Raw genomic sequence first — 17871 nt, forward strand, 5'->3', positions numbered from 1 at the left:
AAACAAGGGGAGAACATTTCATGGACCTGGTAAGCATACAAAATTTAATAAGCACTGAACTTTGCTCATCACAGTAAAATATTTACTTGACAAAAACAGGTACATGCCTAAAAAGTTGAACACAAACCTTGGGAAAATTTAGCTACATCCTAAATCTGAGTCTGGTGTCTGGCATACACTGAAATACTACGCTAATGAATCTTACGTCTCACCTTATACACATGCACAAAAAAGCAAAGTGGTAATTGACATTAGCAGTGTTCCGTCATGATTATCAAATGTAACCATATTTTTTTTTCTATCTTTAATCAATTATAGTGGTAACTACCCAATCCCTGGTGCTACTTTTTTTGTGAGTGGGGCCCTGAACTCTCATTAAACCAATGTGGTTTGAGTTGCCGTTGTTAAAAGAAATTTGTCATTGTTTCTCATTAAATTTTAAAAATAATTGCCTACCAGCCTGCCCAGCACAGCTTTAGACTGTCGCAGTTTGAATCCGCACATGAAGAAGACTGCCATGTATGTGCATACAGCCATTGTATCAGCCTATAGAGAGTAACAAAAAAAGAAGAAACTTATTTGGGCTGTATTTGAACCATAGAGCTATATTAAATTACTAGAGCGCTAAACTTGATGTACAAAGTAATGCCTGATGGGCGCATCCATGTTTGTGCACAAACCTATGGAAAACTCGGAATTTTGCACGGCTTTTGTACGGCTATTTGCAAATCTGCATTTGTATTCCATACCGATGCGTCATCGAAGCCGATACGCCCAAAACCGAAATGCACGATCAGCAAGTGAGCGTTTCATTTTGCTCTATGCAAACAGCGCAACGTGTGCGCGTCCCTCCACTGCAGATGCTTTTCGCCGTGACGTTTTTTGAACCATCATGATGCGCTTAAGTTGTTTGCGTATCTTCTACTTGTGCGTTGCATTTAGAGTACACTTTTATAATTCAATCCATCTATTTTGACTGTGTTCTACAAACACACACATGAATTCAAAATGTCTGCGCCCAGAGCGGCTTCAAAGCGTCTCTGCACGCAAGAATGAGGAGTTAGCGCTCTGGTAATTTAATATAGCTCTATGATTTGAACCTACAATTTATGAACTAACAACCTCTGAAACTGACTTGTGATTGACTTGTGACTGAATTACAATGGACTCGTGATTGCCTTACAACTGACTTATGACTAAGTTGCAATTGACTTGTGATTGCATGTGATGAACTTGCAATGGACTTGTGATGGACATTCGATTGACTAGTGATAGACTTTTGGTTGACTATTGATTGACTTGTGCTTGACTTGTGATTGGCTTGTGATTGACTTGTGATTGGCTTGCGATTGGCTTGCGATTGACTTGCGATTGACTTGCGAATGACTTGGATTGACTTGTGACTGACTTGGATTGACTTGCGATTTGACTTGCAATTGACTTGCGATTGACTTGCGATTGACTTGGATTGACTTGTAACTGACTTGTGATTGACTAGTGACACAACTTGTGACTTAACTTGTAACTGATTTTGATATTTGACTCTACTAGGACACTCCGAAAAAATAGTACATTTTTCTAGTCCCTACCTACCTCAACCAGATCTTGGGAATCGACGGGCGTGCCGATGCGCACCAATTTGTCAAAGGTCCTGAGAGCAAGGTTGATCGTCCAACGGTCATTCAGCATGACCTCAGTGGTAAAAGTCCCTGGGACGAAGGCATTGACCAAGGCACACAGGACACGACTGTCCACTAGGTCATCTAGACTCTGTGAACATTCATAGGGTAGAACTCAGCGTTAATGTGAGAACAAAATTTGGGAGTGTGGCCCAGTAGTTAGGGTTCATGACTCATGATCAGAGGGTCAGGGGTTCAAATCCAGCTGCTGGTCATATGTTGTGTCCTTGGGCAAGCCACTTCACCCCCATTTGCCTCTCTCCACCCAGGAGTATAAATGGGTACCGACATTATCTGGGGAGTAACCAGCGATGGACTAGCATCCCATCCAGGGGGAGCAGAAATTTTCTCAGTTGTTTCAAGCAAAGGAAACCGGAGATAAACGCTGGTCTGATGGGCCACATTGGCTCGTGACAGACTTTACTTCTAATGTTAATATACATTATTAACATGTTGTGTAGGAAATCAATCATTTCTGTTGACACCAGTGGTCTTACATGTTTGTTTTTTTATTTGGGGTGGGGGAAAAGGTCCAGGCAATAAAACCCTGATAAAAAAAACATTATCAAAAGAAAAACTGCATTTTTTTTAATACCTCCACATTCAGCTTGCTTCCTTCTCTCGATGTCTGCAAATGAGCAAAAAAATTAATAATAATCAGGTCCAAATTGCTTGGAAATCCTTAAAGATATTTATAAATGCAATTGTTATGGTCTCTAGCGTGTTTTATGTTCACTAATGTTTGTGTGTCATTCATCTTTGACCAATGTTTTCGAATGTTACAGTTGGACATTTAACAATTGTTGACTGCTGTGATGTGGGATATGGCGCTTTTTAACACCCGAGTGGCGCACAGCACCCGAGGCGAACTATCCGCTCCGTTCACAAGTACCCCCCTCATCGGCAAAGAAAGCACAGTTGGGGGTGACCGGCCGACGCCATCTTGCCTGACTGCAATTTTGCCGCGACGCGCGGCCGTACCATGTACCACTGCGTGCACATAGTACAAATCCCCTGGTGTACGTGCGTCACACACAAGGAACGGTGCGCGTCAACCAGCTAAATGTCCCACCCATGGGACGTCGTTGCTAGGTAAAAGGGCGCCCTCTTTCGTTCGCGCACGGAGCCCATACACCCCATGGGATTAAAAACGACATTTCCTGCATCACAGCAGTCAACAATGTTTTTGTTATATCGTGCTAATATAAAGTCGAAAAGATAAAGGATTTAAACTCGCTATTCAAGAAATAAATGAAATCACTGCAGTGTGACCTTTTCATTACCGTGAGCTTTCCACCCAGACAAGAGGCTGAGAGGTTGCAGTTCTCTGTTGCGAGGCGCGCGTCATGCAGGCGCAATATATGCAATGTGTATGAGATAATTTATATATGCAACACTATGTGTGTAAAGGCAACAGTAATTTTTATAGAATGGACACGTGGCTGTTCCAGACAGATGAAATAACAGTATCCAAGGCATGATATTTATCCCTGGCAACGCTTTTTATCCCTGTGCATTTGTCGAGGTCTGACACATTTTCCACTTTTTACTATCAAAGCGCGACACAAACCTTCAAGAGCGTGTTGATTATCTCCACGATGCAATCCTCGGGCCTTGGCACGGGCCAAGACTTCTTGCTGGGCTTGAACTTCTTGCAGAAATCCTCGCCGGGGTATTTGACGTGAGAGGGCTGCTTGACCAACGGCTCTGCTGGCTCCTTAAAACAAATTGACAGAAACATTGAAGAAAAAAACTTTCTTAACCTTAACTCCCTACTGCACTCCCTAGTGGAGTGCTGTGGCCTCGTGGTAATTAAGGGCATTGGATTCGTGGTCTGTGGTTAAAGCTGCAGGTTGTGGGTTCAAGTCCAGCCTGGGGTCATGGTGCGTGTGCCCTTGGGCAAGGCACTTTGTCGCTCATTGCTTCTCCCCACCCAGGAGTAAATGGGTACCTGTGAGGGCAGAGATGGTTATTGCGATTGAATTAGCTTCCTTGCCCCTAACAGGCTGCATCGAGCTGTATACTCCCCAGGGAGCTGAGATGGTATTTGGAATGTTTAATTGGCCCAATGATCTGGGGTTATAATAATGTACAAGCGCTTGGATCTTAGTTAAAAGCGCTATATAAGAACCCATTATTATTATTATTGTCTTTCACTAATTACTGGACCAAGTCTGCCAAAATCCATCAATCACACTGCTTCCAATGCATGCTTTGAAATTTAAGCCTCCAGGCCCAAGTCCATCATACTCCATCAGCATTTAGTCAAACCAGGCCTGCAGGACCAAGTCCTTAAAATCCACCAAAATAGGGGGATGAATTTTGACGGAGTTGGGGAGGTTGGGTTAACGTTCTGTCTTGGCCTCTAAAGATTGCCACTTTTTGAAGTTTGGTATTGGCAATTTCAGTGTTATGAAGGGAAGTGTAATGTCCGTGACAGAGCCAATTAACCATGATATCTAATGAATGATTCAGAGAAATGATCCAAAACTCCTAGTCTGTAATCTCCTTGACCATTAGTAGATGATGGATACATAAGATTTAAAAAACACATTTTCAGGTTTATTCAGTAAGCTCTTAAAGCTCTGTCACAGACATTACATTAAGCACCATCAATTTCATAATTTTCAATAATCGATATATCAGAAATCCAATATCAAGCTTTTTTAATATATCGATTATCCAATGTGAAAGTTAAAGACCATAAAGATGACTCTTTGATTTAGAAAAATAATGTTAAGTCCCAATTTTCTACGGCTTTCTCTGGACTTTTTAAAATTCAAACTTTTTAAAACAAATCTCAGCACTGAAAATTTGTCCAGAACGGGCGGTTTCTTTTGAGGTTTTACATTGGGAGACTGCGAATTCCAGCAAACACAGAGCACAACGCGACGCCGCTTGGCATTTCGCGATGTTTTTATATTGAGTCACAAGTTTCATTTCATTATACAGCAAACGTAAAACACGAAGTAAAAGCACAAATGGGAGATTTATTTTGAAGACAATCAGACACACTTTTGATATTATTCCTTTATATTGAAAATTGTGATATTTCAATATGATTAAAAAATTGCTATCGTTGATATCGATATCAAAAAAATATCTAATAATTGAGTAATATAGATATATCGAGGGTGCTGACATTATAAAACGAGCAACGATAGTGTTAAAGATAAATTTCGCACTCACTGGGGATGATGGAAGCTTTTCGGCGACAAGCGAGGCCCCTCCGAATCCAGACAGAAGCGACTTGTTGTATTTGACTTTCTTCTTTTTCTTCTTCTCTGGAGGTGGTCTTGGGGTCCACTGAGAACAAAAACAACAACAAACAACAACAAAAACGACAAGTGTGACCAAACCGTAAACAATAAGGTGGAAGTTTGAGATCATTTGAATCTATCCCAAACTAATCTACCAAATTATTTTCAAAAGTCTTTCTTGGATAAAAGGTCGTACTGGTACTAAACACCCCGTGAAATTATTCCGTCTGGCTGGCTGTCATTTAGAAGACATCAAGAAATGTAGGTAATTTCCAGCAACCAGGCAATTGACTGATTTTTGGAAATCAAGAGTGTTATTAATGAAATCGTGTTTCGTGATCAAAAGGTTGTGCATCGTTTTTCACAGTTTTTTCCCTCGAAAAGTGTAATATCCATCGATCTGAACCTTCAACAGGTCTGCTTTTGAACATTTTTCTTTGGACTTTGAACAGTATTATTCTTAGAAACAATCAAAATGCATACAAAGCAAATGATCCTATATGCCTTTAAAACTGAGAAATAAAACTGTTTGTGCAAGACAGTTGTCAGAAATGGACCGACCTCAAAGGGCACCTCGCACAGAATCTTATCGTCGTTATGCATCAGGAATTCCAGCCGCTCCCAAGTGAACCAGATGTCGTGGGTGGAGAGTCGCCATAGCAACTCAAAGACCTTCAGGCAAAGAGAAGTAAAGCCAGCTTATAATGAGACCAACTAACACTTAACTCAAACTCACTAGACACTTTTTGCTAGGATGCAACCTCAATCCTGCAAAATCCTCCAACTGCCTCCATGTAAAAATTGCACACAGCCTCAGTCCTCCCAAATCACTCCGTTATTTCTTGAATGTGGTCCTTGGAGGGGTGACCACTGCCTCAATCCTGCTAACTCCTCCAGCAATCACTGTCAATACTTTGAGGCAGAGCCAGTGACATGCTGGAGCAGTTGGGAGACTTTCAAGTAAAATGTAGGCCTAAATCTATGCACAGCTGAGCATATATACATGTAATAAACACAAGGTCCGGCCCAAGACCTTGACACAGTGCATCCTCCAAAATCAGCCACACGTTTTTGCCACATACAGGGGTGTGAGTGACCACTGATAAAAATAGCTGAAAACAGCTGAAAAAGGTGTAAAAAAGCTGAACTTTGGAAATCTCCTATACTTTTGTACACGGCAAGTGAGGGAAAAAGCTGAAAAAAAGCTGAAATCCAAAACAAAAAAAAGCTGAAATCAGCTTTAAAGCTGAGATTTCACACCCCTGCACATAGCCGCAATCCTGCAAAACCCTGCATTTTGCAAAAAGGATTGTGGAGGATTAGGGTTAATGATTGATAAATATGTTCGTTTTTTTTTTTTTAATGTATTAATAAAACAAAGTTTAGCCCAATTTTACTCCATTTTCTACAAGACTTGTTTTGCAGGAAAAAAGGATTCCGAGACTACTCACATGGTCAGCATGTCTCATGGCAAACAGCCGACAATCCACAAAGAGATCATCAGGTACGACCTCCCTGCAATACAGCAAAGCATAAAGAGCATTTTTTTCCTTTGCAACAATTTCTATTAAATTAGATTGCTAAGTATACAAGCTTCAAGTTTTTAAGTATTGTTGAAATATAGATCTTTCCACTCTAATACTTGACGATATGACGATATTTGTCATTATCACGATGTCAAATGGTTTACCATTGCAATCAATGGATACTCACGACTCTTTCAGCTCCTTGACGACCCACTCTACCCTCGTGGTTTTCTGTTGCTGTGTCATCCCGTCAAAGTTCTGCAATTTCTTGTTGTCAATGCCAGTCATGCCTGTAAAAACAATGGGGGGGGGACATCTAAATTTCATCAAAAAACTAGGATGAAAAATACCTAGTATTATTAAAAAGAAACAAATATTCACAAAAACAAGTGCGGGTACACAATAAGCTCTGGCCGCCTTGCATAAATGTCTTGCATGAAACGATTGAGCTAAAGCCCTGGCCGCCGTGTCACACGAAAATCACGCACTGGAAATTGACCAACATTAGCCCCCCTAGTTTCCCATAAAATAGCAGGCTATACCACATGACAAACCAGCCTTGGCACCGAGCAGTTACCCTGCTAAATGCAACAAACTGCAACAGTAAATTCTGTTGCATTGTACAGTGAACCTAGTATACGCCAGCCTTGGCACCAAGCAGTTACCCTGCTAAATGCAACAAACTGCAACAGTAGATTCTGTTGCATTGTGCAGTGAACCTAGTATACGCCAGCCTTGGCACCAAGCAGGTACCCTGCTAAATGCAACAAACTGCAACAGTAGATTCTGTTGCATTGTGCAGTGAACCTAGTATACGCCAGCCTTGGCACCAAGCAGTTACCCTGCTAAATGCAGCAAACTGCAACAGTAGATTCTGTTGCATTGTGCAGTGAACCCAGTATACGCCAGCCTTGGCACCAAGCAGTTACCCTGCTAAATGCAACAAACTGCAACAGTAGATTCTGTTGCATTATGCAGTGAACCTAGTATACGCCAGCCTTGGCACCAAGCAGGTACCCTGCTAAATGCAACAAACTGCAACAGTAGATTCTGTTGCATTGTGCAGTGAACCTAGTATACGCCAGCCTTGGCACCAAGCAGTTACCCTGCTAAATGCAACAAGATGCAACAGTAGATTCTGTTGCATTATGCAGTGAACCTAGTATACGCCAGCCTTGGCACTAAGCAGGTACCCTGCTAAATGCAACAAACTGCAACAGTAGATTCTGTTGCATTATGCAGTGAACCTAGTATACGCCAGCCTTGGCACCAAGCAGTTACCCTGCTAAATGCAACAAACTGCAACAGTAGATTCTGTTGCATTGTACAGTGAACTCAGTATACGCCAGCCTTGGCACCAAGCAGGTACCCTGCTAAATGCAACAAACTGCAACAGTAGATTCTGTTGCATTATGCAGTGAACCTAGTATACGCCAGCCTTGGCACCAAGCAGGTACCCTGCTAAATGCAACAAACTGCAATAGTAGATTCTGTTGTTTCACTGTTAGCCTTGGCCAGATGCAGTTACCCTGCTAAATGCAACAAGATGCAGAACAGTGCAACAGTAAATGCAACAATTTTTTACCATTATTGCTTTCTGTTGCATTTAGCAGGGTGATGACCTAGACAGTACAGCTTTGGACAAAATCAAAATCTGTCAATTTTAAGAACTTACTGTGCAGCAACATCTTGAGGTTGGTTCCTTTCAGCAGGTCCATGATGACATTGTTCATCAGCATGTTATAGGGCTTCAGCCGTAGGTTCACCCACGACGTGAAGCCGTTGATCTTTGTCCGCAACGACATGGTGACGTCAGACCGTTTTCATTCACGAAGCAATCTGAAGAATACAAGGTTTAATTTTGACAAGTCTTATTTGAAAAGCTTAGAATTAAAAGTTTCAGCTGTCATTCGAGTTTTGTTCACGACCAACAGGAACATTTTAGCCTCAAGAATTTTTTTTCTTCAGCTTTTTTTTGTCAGCCTAATTCCACTTTATAAAAATCTAGCTGCAGTCAAAACACTGGGGAATAAATTTGTTCGTTAGAACTTCTTGTTTATGGAAGACAACTGAAGTGTAGTAGGAACAGATCAGTGGTGACATTTCCCTCAAGGTCGGCCATCTTGGTCAGATACCCTGACTGCTTATGTGTAAGAGGCGGTGTCCACCAGTCAGTTGCAGGGTGGTGCCCGACTGTCTTGTCATTGTTGTCTCTGTTTCATGTTTTGCTCCATTGCTTTCCGACAGTGAGCTGAAATTGTCACCAGAAAAAGGGAAGTTAAACATCACTGAATCATGGGAACGAATGGTCAATTTTTACTGTGACTGTTTTAGGAAAGATTCCCATATCTGGCCATCACTTGTCACCCTGTGCACAAACCCTATGGGACTAGTCTAAAAATGTCTAAGTGTTTTCTTAGTAAAACTTTTTCCCCAGCTAAATTTTACTTTTTAGGGCATATTATCACTTTCTGATGGCTGATATGTCACTGAAGGGAAAAAAATAGTGATTGCCAGATATGGGAATCTTTCCCTGTTTTATCAAACAGTTTAGTGCATGCCCTAGCCAGCTTGCTCTGCCGTGGCATGCATGGCCAACTTGCAATTGTTTCCTGTCCTTAAGTATAGTATCACCACGATAAAGGAAGACATTTAAAGTTACAAAATCATCATAGGAAGAATGTTGCAACCTGACGCAACTTTTTTCTTCATATATATCAATATCATATAAAGGTCAGCCATTGCAAAAAAAAGTTGAAAAGACATGAATCTGGGACTGAGAAACATTTCTAATTTTGTTAGGAAAGTATTTGCGTGATTTTTGGCAACATTGTGGTGAACACTGAGAATTCTCAAATTGAGATTGTGTCTGTCGTAGGGCGCTAGTACCACAGACCAAATCCCAAAGGTCAAATAAGGAGTTAGCGCCCCGGCCCCATGGGGTCTATAGATACTCCTAGTCCTAGAACTATGAGGCTCCGCTCACTATAGACTCTCCATAGACTTTGTACACAACCGGCGCTGGCATCTCGATACTACATTCTTTCCATAAATAAAACTTAGTAAATATGCCACAAAACCTGTAAATATAAACTTGTTTTTGTCATTTAGTATTTACAACATGTGCCATGGAGGAACTTCCTTCGCGCATGTGCTTCACTTTTTAAATGAGACTCCCTGAGACTAGTTCTCAGTTCTGATGAACAGGTGCACAACCCCCAATCTAACACGTACCTGTACTGTACATGACCTACAGCTAGCGTCGCTTCGTTGCATGGCAAATTGAATTACGCATGCGTAAATGCCACTTCTTCTAAAATTAGTTATTCGTCAAAAGTTATTGGGACAAATTTATTAAAGTTTTTACAAATCAAACTTATAAAAATATATTAAAAATTATAAAATAATATTATTGATCCATAGTTTTATATTTATAAACATTCATGATTTGTTTTTTTATTTATTTTGCATTTTTATTTAGGAACGAGGCTACAACATGGCGACCTCCATGTACCCTTGAATGTTGACAACAGTGCTATGTGCTGACGGTGCGTTAACATTTCACCCTAAAAACTATGGTTTAATTACACCACAATTACCTCACCATTCTTAATTGATGTATGTATGGGGCATATTATATTTGGCGTGCTTTGGGGCTCCCTTTTTTGTTCAAAAATGACTCTTGCAAGGGACTGTCTTCAACTTTTCAAGTACTTTTATATACGAAGTGGCTATCGTTACGGCAGTCGTTGTTTAGCGCCCTCTACGATACTTTTTTGATACGCACGCAGGTATATAATTATTTGTTTCCACATGTTTTAGCAAGCAGTGCGGCAGCTCAGGTGATAGAGGGTAGGATTTTGCACCGCGAGGTTGTAGGTTCGAAACTCAGTTTTGCACTCGAATTTTTTTCCTTTTCTAACCTGAGGCTTTGGAGGATTTTTTTTAAAAGGGAAATAAAGTCCGAATTTCATAACGTTCAAATTCACTTTTTTCCTTCTAATTTTATATTTTCTTGTCATGTTTTTATAAAAGTTGCAGTCTACCGTAACGATAGAAAATGGGAAATGCGTTACGGCTGCCGTAACAATAGCCACTGCGTTTATAAAATGACTTTGGCAGCATTACGTTCACCAACATGACCAAGCAAGCAGTCTTCTTTTTGTAATTTAGATTTCGAAGTGGCTATCGTTACGGCAGCCGTTTTTTAGCGCCCTCTACAATACTTTTTTGATACGCACGCAGCGAGCAGTGCGACAGCTTAGTCGATAGAGGGTAGGAACTAGGAATTTGCACCGCGAGGTTGCGGGTTCGCATCTCCGTTTTGCACTTGAATCTTTTTTTCTTTTAACCTGAGGCTTTGGAGGATTTTTTTTAAAAGGGAAATAAAGTCCGAATTTCATAACGTTCAAATTCACTTTTTTCCTTCTAATTTTATATTTTCTTCTCATGTTTTTATAAAAGTTGCAGTAGGCCTACTACCGTAACGATAGAAAATGGGAAATGCGTTACGGCTGCCGTAACGATAGCCACTGCGTTTAGATTATTTTTGTTACTTTTTTTGGTACTTTTGTAAAATGTAACTTTCTTCTTACCTGTTAAGACTACATGTGAGCCACAGCAGTTCAGGCACTGTCATCCTTTTACCCCATAATTTTCCCCATAAACACGATAAATAAAAACATAGTCCCATAAATGTGGCTGAAATACTGGACTAGTATAAAATACGGAGGTATTCCAGTATTTCAGCCACATTTATGGGACTAAATGCGATTTAGCGTGCCTTGTGCATTCACGGTACATCATGTACATCGCGCGATGATCTTTATTTTGCTGTTGCGTTTTGTCATTGTCATCATCATTTTCCCCCCAAATTTCCCTCAAAAATTCAAAACCCTGCCCTTTATCTATGACATACCTGCATGTTCTTAATGTCACCACGTCAGATAATTAAAAAGTGGATTTTTGTTCCCTTATAGGAACCAGACCCGTAGATACACGATCGCCCAAAATATGGCTGCTGGAAATCAGGAACAGGACAACCGAACCAACACTCTGACTGAGGAGCACATGAGGAGCGCCATAGAGACCGTCCTTGGAAAGACGGAGCAGAGCTACGAGGACTTCATGAGCTGCTTCACCAGTCTCAGAAAAGGTGGCATCCAGAGCTGATTTTTGAAGTTTTAATCTCTGCGATTGGTTACTACTAGGATTGGGAACAACCACATCAATCATAAGTCAGTGACAATCGCAAGTAAAATCACATGTCATATCACAGGTCACAGATGATAAATATTGACAGAGGAATGCCTGTGTCACAGCTCATTAGAATACCTTGTCACTTGACCTTATGATTGACTTGTGATGATTTGTGATTGACTTATTGTTTACTTCTGAGTTACTTGTGATGACTTGTGTCTGACTTATGGTTTACTTGTGACTGACTTGTGATGACCTGTGATTGACTTGTGATTGACTTGTGGTTTACTTGTGGTTTACTTGTGATTGACTTATAGTTTACTTATGATTGACCTGTGATGACTTGTAATTGACTTGTGATGACTTAATTGTGATTGACTTGTGAAGACTTGTGATTGACTTAATGTTGTTTAGTTGTGATTGACTTGTGATTGACTTATGGTTTACTTATGACTGACTTGTTATGACTTGTGATTGAGTTGAAATGACTTGTGATTGACTCGTGATAACTTGTGATTGACTTGTGATTGACTTGTAATTGACTTAATGTTGTTTAGTTGTGATTGACTTGTGATGATTTGTGATTGACATATAGTTTACTTATGGTTGGCTTGTGATGACTTGTGATTGAGTTGTTATGACTTATGAGGACTTGTGATTGACATGCAATGACCTCTGATTGGCATACGATGATTTCTGATAAATGTGACAGCTTTGATTGGCTGAACAGCTTGGATGACTTGATCCAAACTCTCGTCCTTTTCACACAGAGGATGTTGTGGAGCACCAAGCTCAACAGCTGCAGAAGATGCTGAGGCAGCAGAACGACATGGCTGAAGGTCAAAGGTCACACGGGGTAATGAACCCGATTGGAGATCTAAAACTAATAGAGCACGGCAGCAAAAAGGATGACATTGAAACCGAGGCAAGATGAACTACCCCCGCCCTTTTTTTTCCACCAGCTTTGCAGTATTGCTAATGTTGCAAGCTTCGTGACTTTCCCTGGCTTCACAGCATATGCGGGTTTATAGCTCTGACTAGCAGCCCTTGAACAAAGACACTGACAAAATGGGGTACCGCCAACATAGGTCTGCATAGCTCAGTTGGTAGAGCGCCGGAACACAATCCAAAGGTCGCTGGTTCAAATCCCGCTCCACTCATGAATTTCTTTGTCCAACTTTGAAGTTTTATAATGCACCTCGTCAGTTTCCCTTTGTGTTTTATTTGAAACTTTTTTGTGTGCGAATGTAACAGAGCCAAAATAAATTTAGCCGATTATGTGCAGTGTTACCTGTTATTCAATGAAGGGATGCTTTTTGTGTTTTTCAGCCCTTTTAGCGATGAATATTAATTTAATTATATTTTTTTTGTTTACTCTGCAAGCAGGAACTAGACGAGGGCCACTATGCACCAACACGTCAGTCAGCAGATTTACCTGCAGGTCCCAGATTTGTTCAGGTAGGAGCTCTCTCTTTTCAGAATATTAGTTGTGGAATGTACTCCAGTCTTCACGTCAATCACAAGGCATCAGTGTTGTGGTCAAGCCCTTTCATATGTCCTTTCACAAGTCCTTTCATTCAGCCAGTCATATGTAACTGGATGAACAATGACAAAGGAATTCTCTTTTTAATACCAGTTCATCTGACTATAGCTAGTAATTTGACTTGAGACTGGAGGACTTGTGATGGACATGTGACGGACATGTGATGGACTTGTGATGGACTTGTGATAGACTTGTGATGGACTTGTGATAGACTTGTGACGGACTTGTGACAGACATGTGATGGACTTGTAATGGACTGGCAGGGACTTGTGATGGACTTGTGAGAGACATGTGATGGACTTGCAGGGACTTGTGATGGACTTGTGAGAGACATGTGATGGACTTGTGATGGACTTGTGATGGATTTGTGACGGACTTGTGACGGACTTGTGATGGACTTGTGATGGACTTGTGACAGACTTGTGACAGACATGTGACGGACTTGTGATGGACTTGTGATGGACTTGTAATGGACTTGCGATGGACTTGCGATGGACTTGCGATGGACTTGCGATGGACTTGCAGGGACTTGTGATGGACTTGTGAGAGACATGTGATGGACTTGTGATGGACTTGTGATGGATTTGTGACGGACTTGTGACGGACTTGTGATGGACTTGTGACAGACTTGTGACAGACATGTGACGGACTTGTGACGGACTTGTGATGGACTTGTGATGGACTTGCGATGGACTTGCGATGGACTTGCGATGGACTTGCGATGGACTTGCGATGGACTTGCGATGGACTTGCGATGGACTTGCGATGGACTTGTGATGGAGATGTGATGGACTTGTGTTGGACTTGTGATGGACTTGTGATGGACTTGTGATGGACTTGTGATGGACTTGTGATGGACTTGTGATGGACTTGTGATGGACTTGTGATGGACTTGTGATGGACATGTGACGGACTTGTGACGGACTTGTGATGGCCATGTGATGGACTTGTGATGGACTTGTGATGGACTTGTGATGGACATGTGATGGGCTTGTGATGGACTTGTGATGGACATGTGATGGGCTTGTGATGGACTTGCAGGGACTTGCAGGGACAGGTCAACTGACAAAGGGGTTTGGGTCATTCTATAAATTTGGGGTCCACTTTTTTTCCTGTCTCTGTTACATTACATCTGACATGTATGTCAGTTTATAATTCTGATGTACTCTTTAATGCAGTCATCTAAACTACCTTCCCATCAGTTGAAGTCATTCTTAATACCTGAATGGCAAACAAGGTACCAAGGAAACGGGACAGAAAATGTCACATTTTGGACCCTAAATTTATAGAACGATCCACTTATTTTGACTTGAAATTTGACTCAAGATTAACTCATCTACAACTCTGGCTTTTCTCATAACAGATGGACAACTTTGTCGATGATGCCGAGCTCCTTGAAGACGATCTTGACAATGACGAGGAATTTGCATCCTGTCGATACGAGTCGTCCTTCGGAATCGTCGACAGCTCCCCCGCCTCCTCGGCCTTGAAGCTCACCAGACAACTCGTCGAGAGGATAGAAGAAGATGAAGGAAATGACAACAAAGATGAGATATCGCAAGCTCATCCGGAATTCGGAGGAGGATGCGAGATGCGAACGCTTCCCGGAGAGGCAGAGGAGGAGGAGGATGGGCAAGGAGTCTTATCTCTCTCAGATGATGCAGTCCATCGGACAGAACTTGAGATGTCAACGAGATGTCCAGAGGCTGTCGCCACAGAAGACGACCCACAATCAGAAACAAGATTAGAGGTATGCAGTCTGTGCGTTAGTAGTCATGCGGTGATTTTGCCTTTTAAAAAGCCAGGGTCTTTTTCATACCAGAATTTCGTTGTTTGTCTTTTACTCAGCCCACTGTAATATTATCTGGTTAATCCCTTCAGGCAGTTTGCCAAACCTGAGGTGGACAGTTCAGGCCATCCTCTCTGGAAACACACAAACTCAGACAGGTTTGTTTATGGTGTAAATTGAGGATTTTCTTTTGTTCCTCTTCCCTTTACCTTTGTTTGTACGTAAACTTTTTCGCAAGAGCTCTCATTGGTTTCGTACACGTTTTCTAATCGAGGTCGTCCTCAATGTGGTTCCTGTCCTGGATTCACTGATGATCTTGCAAGTGTGTGTCCTCGACTTACACCATAAACAAACTCACACGCACAGGCCACATATGTAAATGTACAACCCCATAATTCAGGATTTCCAGTTTTGTGTACCAATTTCAACGATCAAAAAAAAAAGGAAAGATGGTTTCATTTCTGGGCATAAACAAATGTTGCACTATAATATATTTATTGAAAATATGGGTGCGTTTAGGCCACTTGGCAAGGGTTCAGGCAAACCTAACAAGGCATTCAGTCAAGTGATACTAATTGCTTCCTGCTGATTGTGGGTGTTCAACCGGTAATAAACTTTCCCAGGGGGATTACATTTTGAAGTATGAGAGAGTCGAGTTGTCACCATTAAAATGATATTTGTTGTTCATTTGTCACATTTTTAGGCCAGCTAACATTTTACATGCTTTTAACTGATTATGGGTAATGATTTTTTCCCCCCAACATTTCCCGCAGGATTCCAGTGATGAAGTGCAGCCCTTTTCGTTGGATGCAGACTTTGATTACGATAACGTTGCATTGACACCCAAATGGGACTCGAACCATGGACCGCCAGGGTGGAAGCCTGGTCATTGACCATGCACAACTGAAAGTACTTCTACATCGTGAGGTGCTTTATTTATTTTCAATTGAGCAGACACCCAAGTTGGATTCGAATCATGGACCGCCAGAATGGGAACTTGGTGAAGCCACTGCTGAAATGCTTCTCCATGAAGTAACCCCATTAAATTTCAACTGAGAAGACATCCAAATTGCATTCGAACCATGCACTGCCAAGATGGAAGCCTGGTAACTGACCACAACTGGAATACATGTAGTTCACAGACTGCTGTAAAGTGTGTTAAAGCAGTACGCTCAAGTTGGATTCGAACCTTGGACTTTCCAGACTATCTCTACAAGCTGGGCCCAATTTCATAGCGCTGCTTAACAGTTAGCAGAAAAGTTGTGCTTATTGTAGCAGCACAGGCGTTGTTGGGGGGGGGTAAAAAAAAAACATTAGTCAGTTTTGCCGGCAAAATCATGATGCTGTCGGCAAAATAGAAACTGATGAATGCCGAAAGAAGGGGAAAGGAAGAGGAAAGAAGGGGAAAGGAAGGGGAAAGGAAGAGGGAAGAAGAAAAAAATGGAGAATGCAACTAATAAACACTGCTGCCCAAAACCCAGCGAAGCTAAAATCCGGTTCTGTAACCCATGGCAAAAGATTGTACATTCTGTCATGTCGGCACAAGCTGCCGCGCGAAGTCGCTTCATAAACGGGGGTTGACAGCTACAGCTGTGCAAAACACAAGCACGTGCTCGCTCGCAGACAGTTACGAATTGAGCTGATTCTCAACATCATGGATCAAGCTAAAGAGGGCAAATCTCAAAGGAGAGTCAAGCTACAGTTTTGATGTGGTGTTTGTGATGTAATATATCAACTTTGATGACCCACCCCCCATCTCACTAAAAACGAACACATTTCATTCAAAAAGTCAGGGGAAAGTGGTCAGGAAATGCCTCGGATTGCACAACAGAGCATCTAGAAACCAATGTCACCCCATGCCTTTAGGGCTCCGCGCTCACATATAAAAAGTTCCACTTAAGGATTTAAAGACCCCCTCCAGTCTGGGATCAGGGAACAGGCCTGAACAAGGTATGCGCACACGTACTGAGCTTGTACATGCAGTTTTGCGACGAGCAAATGTCCAAAACTTTTCAATATGATAGGGCAACATTTTGACGATTTACTTTTGAAGTTGAATTTTTCCCACTGAAAAATTAAATCCATTCAAAGTATTTAACATAATCAACCATTCATATAATTATTTGTGGAGGAAATTAGAAATGGAGTTAAAAGGATCATTTTGGGCGGAAATTATCAATTTCACTCATTTTGCATGACGGTCCGTTGGCAAATTTCATGATGGCACCCCCCCCCCCCCATTCAAAATGGTCTAGCAACGCCCGTGTGTAGCAGAAAATCATGCTGCTGCTTAAGCACTATTTCATGGCGTAGATGTGCTAACGGTTAAGCACGCATGGACATTTCTATTGATACGACACTGATTTTAAGCTACATTTCCACTTGGTTAAGCGTGCTTTTGCTGTGCTTACTGCTTACAGTCTCTATGGAGGCTCGGTAAGCACAAAATTGGCTATAAGCAGCGCTATGAAATTGGGCCCAGGATTGCTGGTAAAAATTTACAGGATATCGACAACAATACTGCAAACATGGGAGTTGACTTTATTGCATTTAAAATGTACTTGCATTTGAAAATAGGCTTAATACTATAGACCAATCCAGGCACGCTATGGCCCCCTTCAATGGTGAAAGCATTGTGCTAGCTATTCTGTATCTTGATTGGCCAAGAGCAAGTCACATGGCATTCGCTATTTTTTGCTATCTTGCCAGGGGTGACTGCCAAACGTGCTATACCCGTAGCAACCATAGTACTATTCCCGTAGCAACGAATAAGAACCGTTTTTTGTGAGTGCAAAATTAATGCATATACGTGCGCGTTGCGCATATTGTTCCGCTAGCACTACAGAGCTCGGTTCAAACATTTCTTGAAGGGGTA

At 41.6% G+C, this 17871-nt stretch overlaps 2 protein-coding genes across 4 annotated transcripts in view; one reads left to right on the forward strand and one right to left on the reverse strand.

Moving 5' to 3' along the window:
- Window positions 1-8270, reverse strand: part of LOC119721792 — a 33959-nt gene extending 25689 nt beyond the window's left edge. The window contains exons 1-9 of the mRNA XM_038191753.1: window positions 8141-8270; window positions 6653-6755; window positions 6391-6454; window positions 5501-5611; window positions 4869-4985; window positions 3250-3396; window positions 2275-2307; window positions 1594-1770; window positions 457-546 (exon numbers count right to left, since the gene is read on the reverse strand). Coding sequence (XP_038047681.1) covers window positions 457-546; window positions 1594-1770; window positions 2275-2307; window positions 3250-3396; window positions 4869-4985; window positions 5501-5611; window positions 6391-6454; window positions 6653-6755; window positions 8141-8270 — 972 coding nt within the window. The remainder of the gene's footprint in view (window positions 1-456; window positions 547-1593; window positions 1771-2274; window positions 2308-3249; window positions 3397-4868; window positions 4986-5500; window positions 5612-6390; window positions 6455-6652; window positions 6756-8140) is intronic.
- Window positions 8271-9946: 1676 nt separating this feature from the next.
- On the forward strand, window positions 9947-16718 carry LOC119721803. 3 transcript variants are annotated; one of them, XM_038191772.1, is made up of 7 exons: window positions 9959-10083; window positions 11445-11620; window positions 12435-12589; window positions 13051-13122; window positions 14571-14957; window positions 15089-15154; window positions 15770-15853. In XM_038191772.1, coding segments are annotated over exons 1-6 (810 nt in total). In that variant the 5' UTR covers window positions 9959-10081; the 3' UTR covers window positions 15107-15154; window positions 15770-15853. The 3 variants fall into 3 exon arrangements, with proteins under 3 accessions (XP_038047694.1, XP_038047700.1, XP_038047690.1); XM_038191766.1 differs by lacking the exon at window positions 15089-15154 and having other exon boundaries at window positions 9947-10013; window positions 15770-16718; XM_038191762.1 differs by lacking the exon at window positions 15089-15154 and having other exon boundaries at window positions 15770-16718.
- Window positions 16719-17871: the final 1153 nt, after the last annotated feature.

The sequence above is a fragment of the Patiria miniata genome, unplaced genomic scaffold, assembly GCF_015706575.1.
Source record: "Patiria miniata isolate m_02_andy unplaced genomic scaffold, ASM1570657v1 HiC_scaffold_1, whole genome shotgun sequence".
Lineage (NCBI taxonomy): Eukaryota > Metazoa > Echinodermata > Asteroidea > Valvatida > Asterinidae > Patiria > Patiria miniata.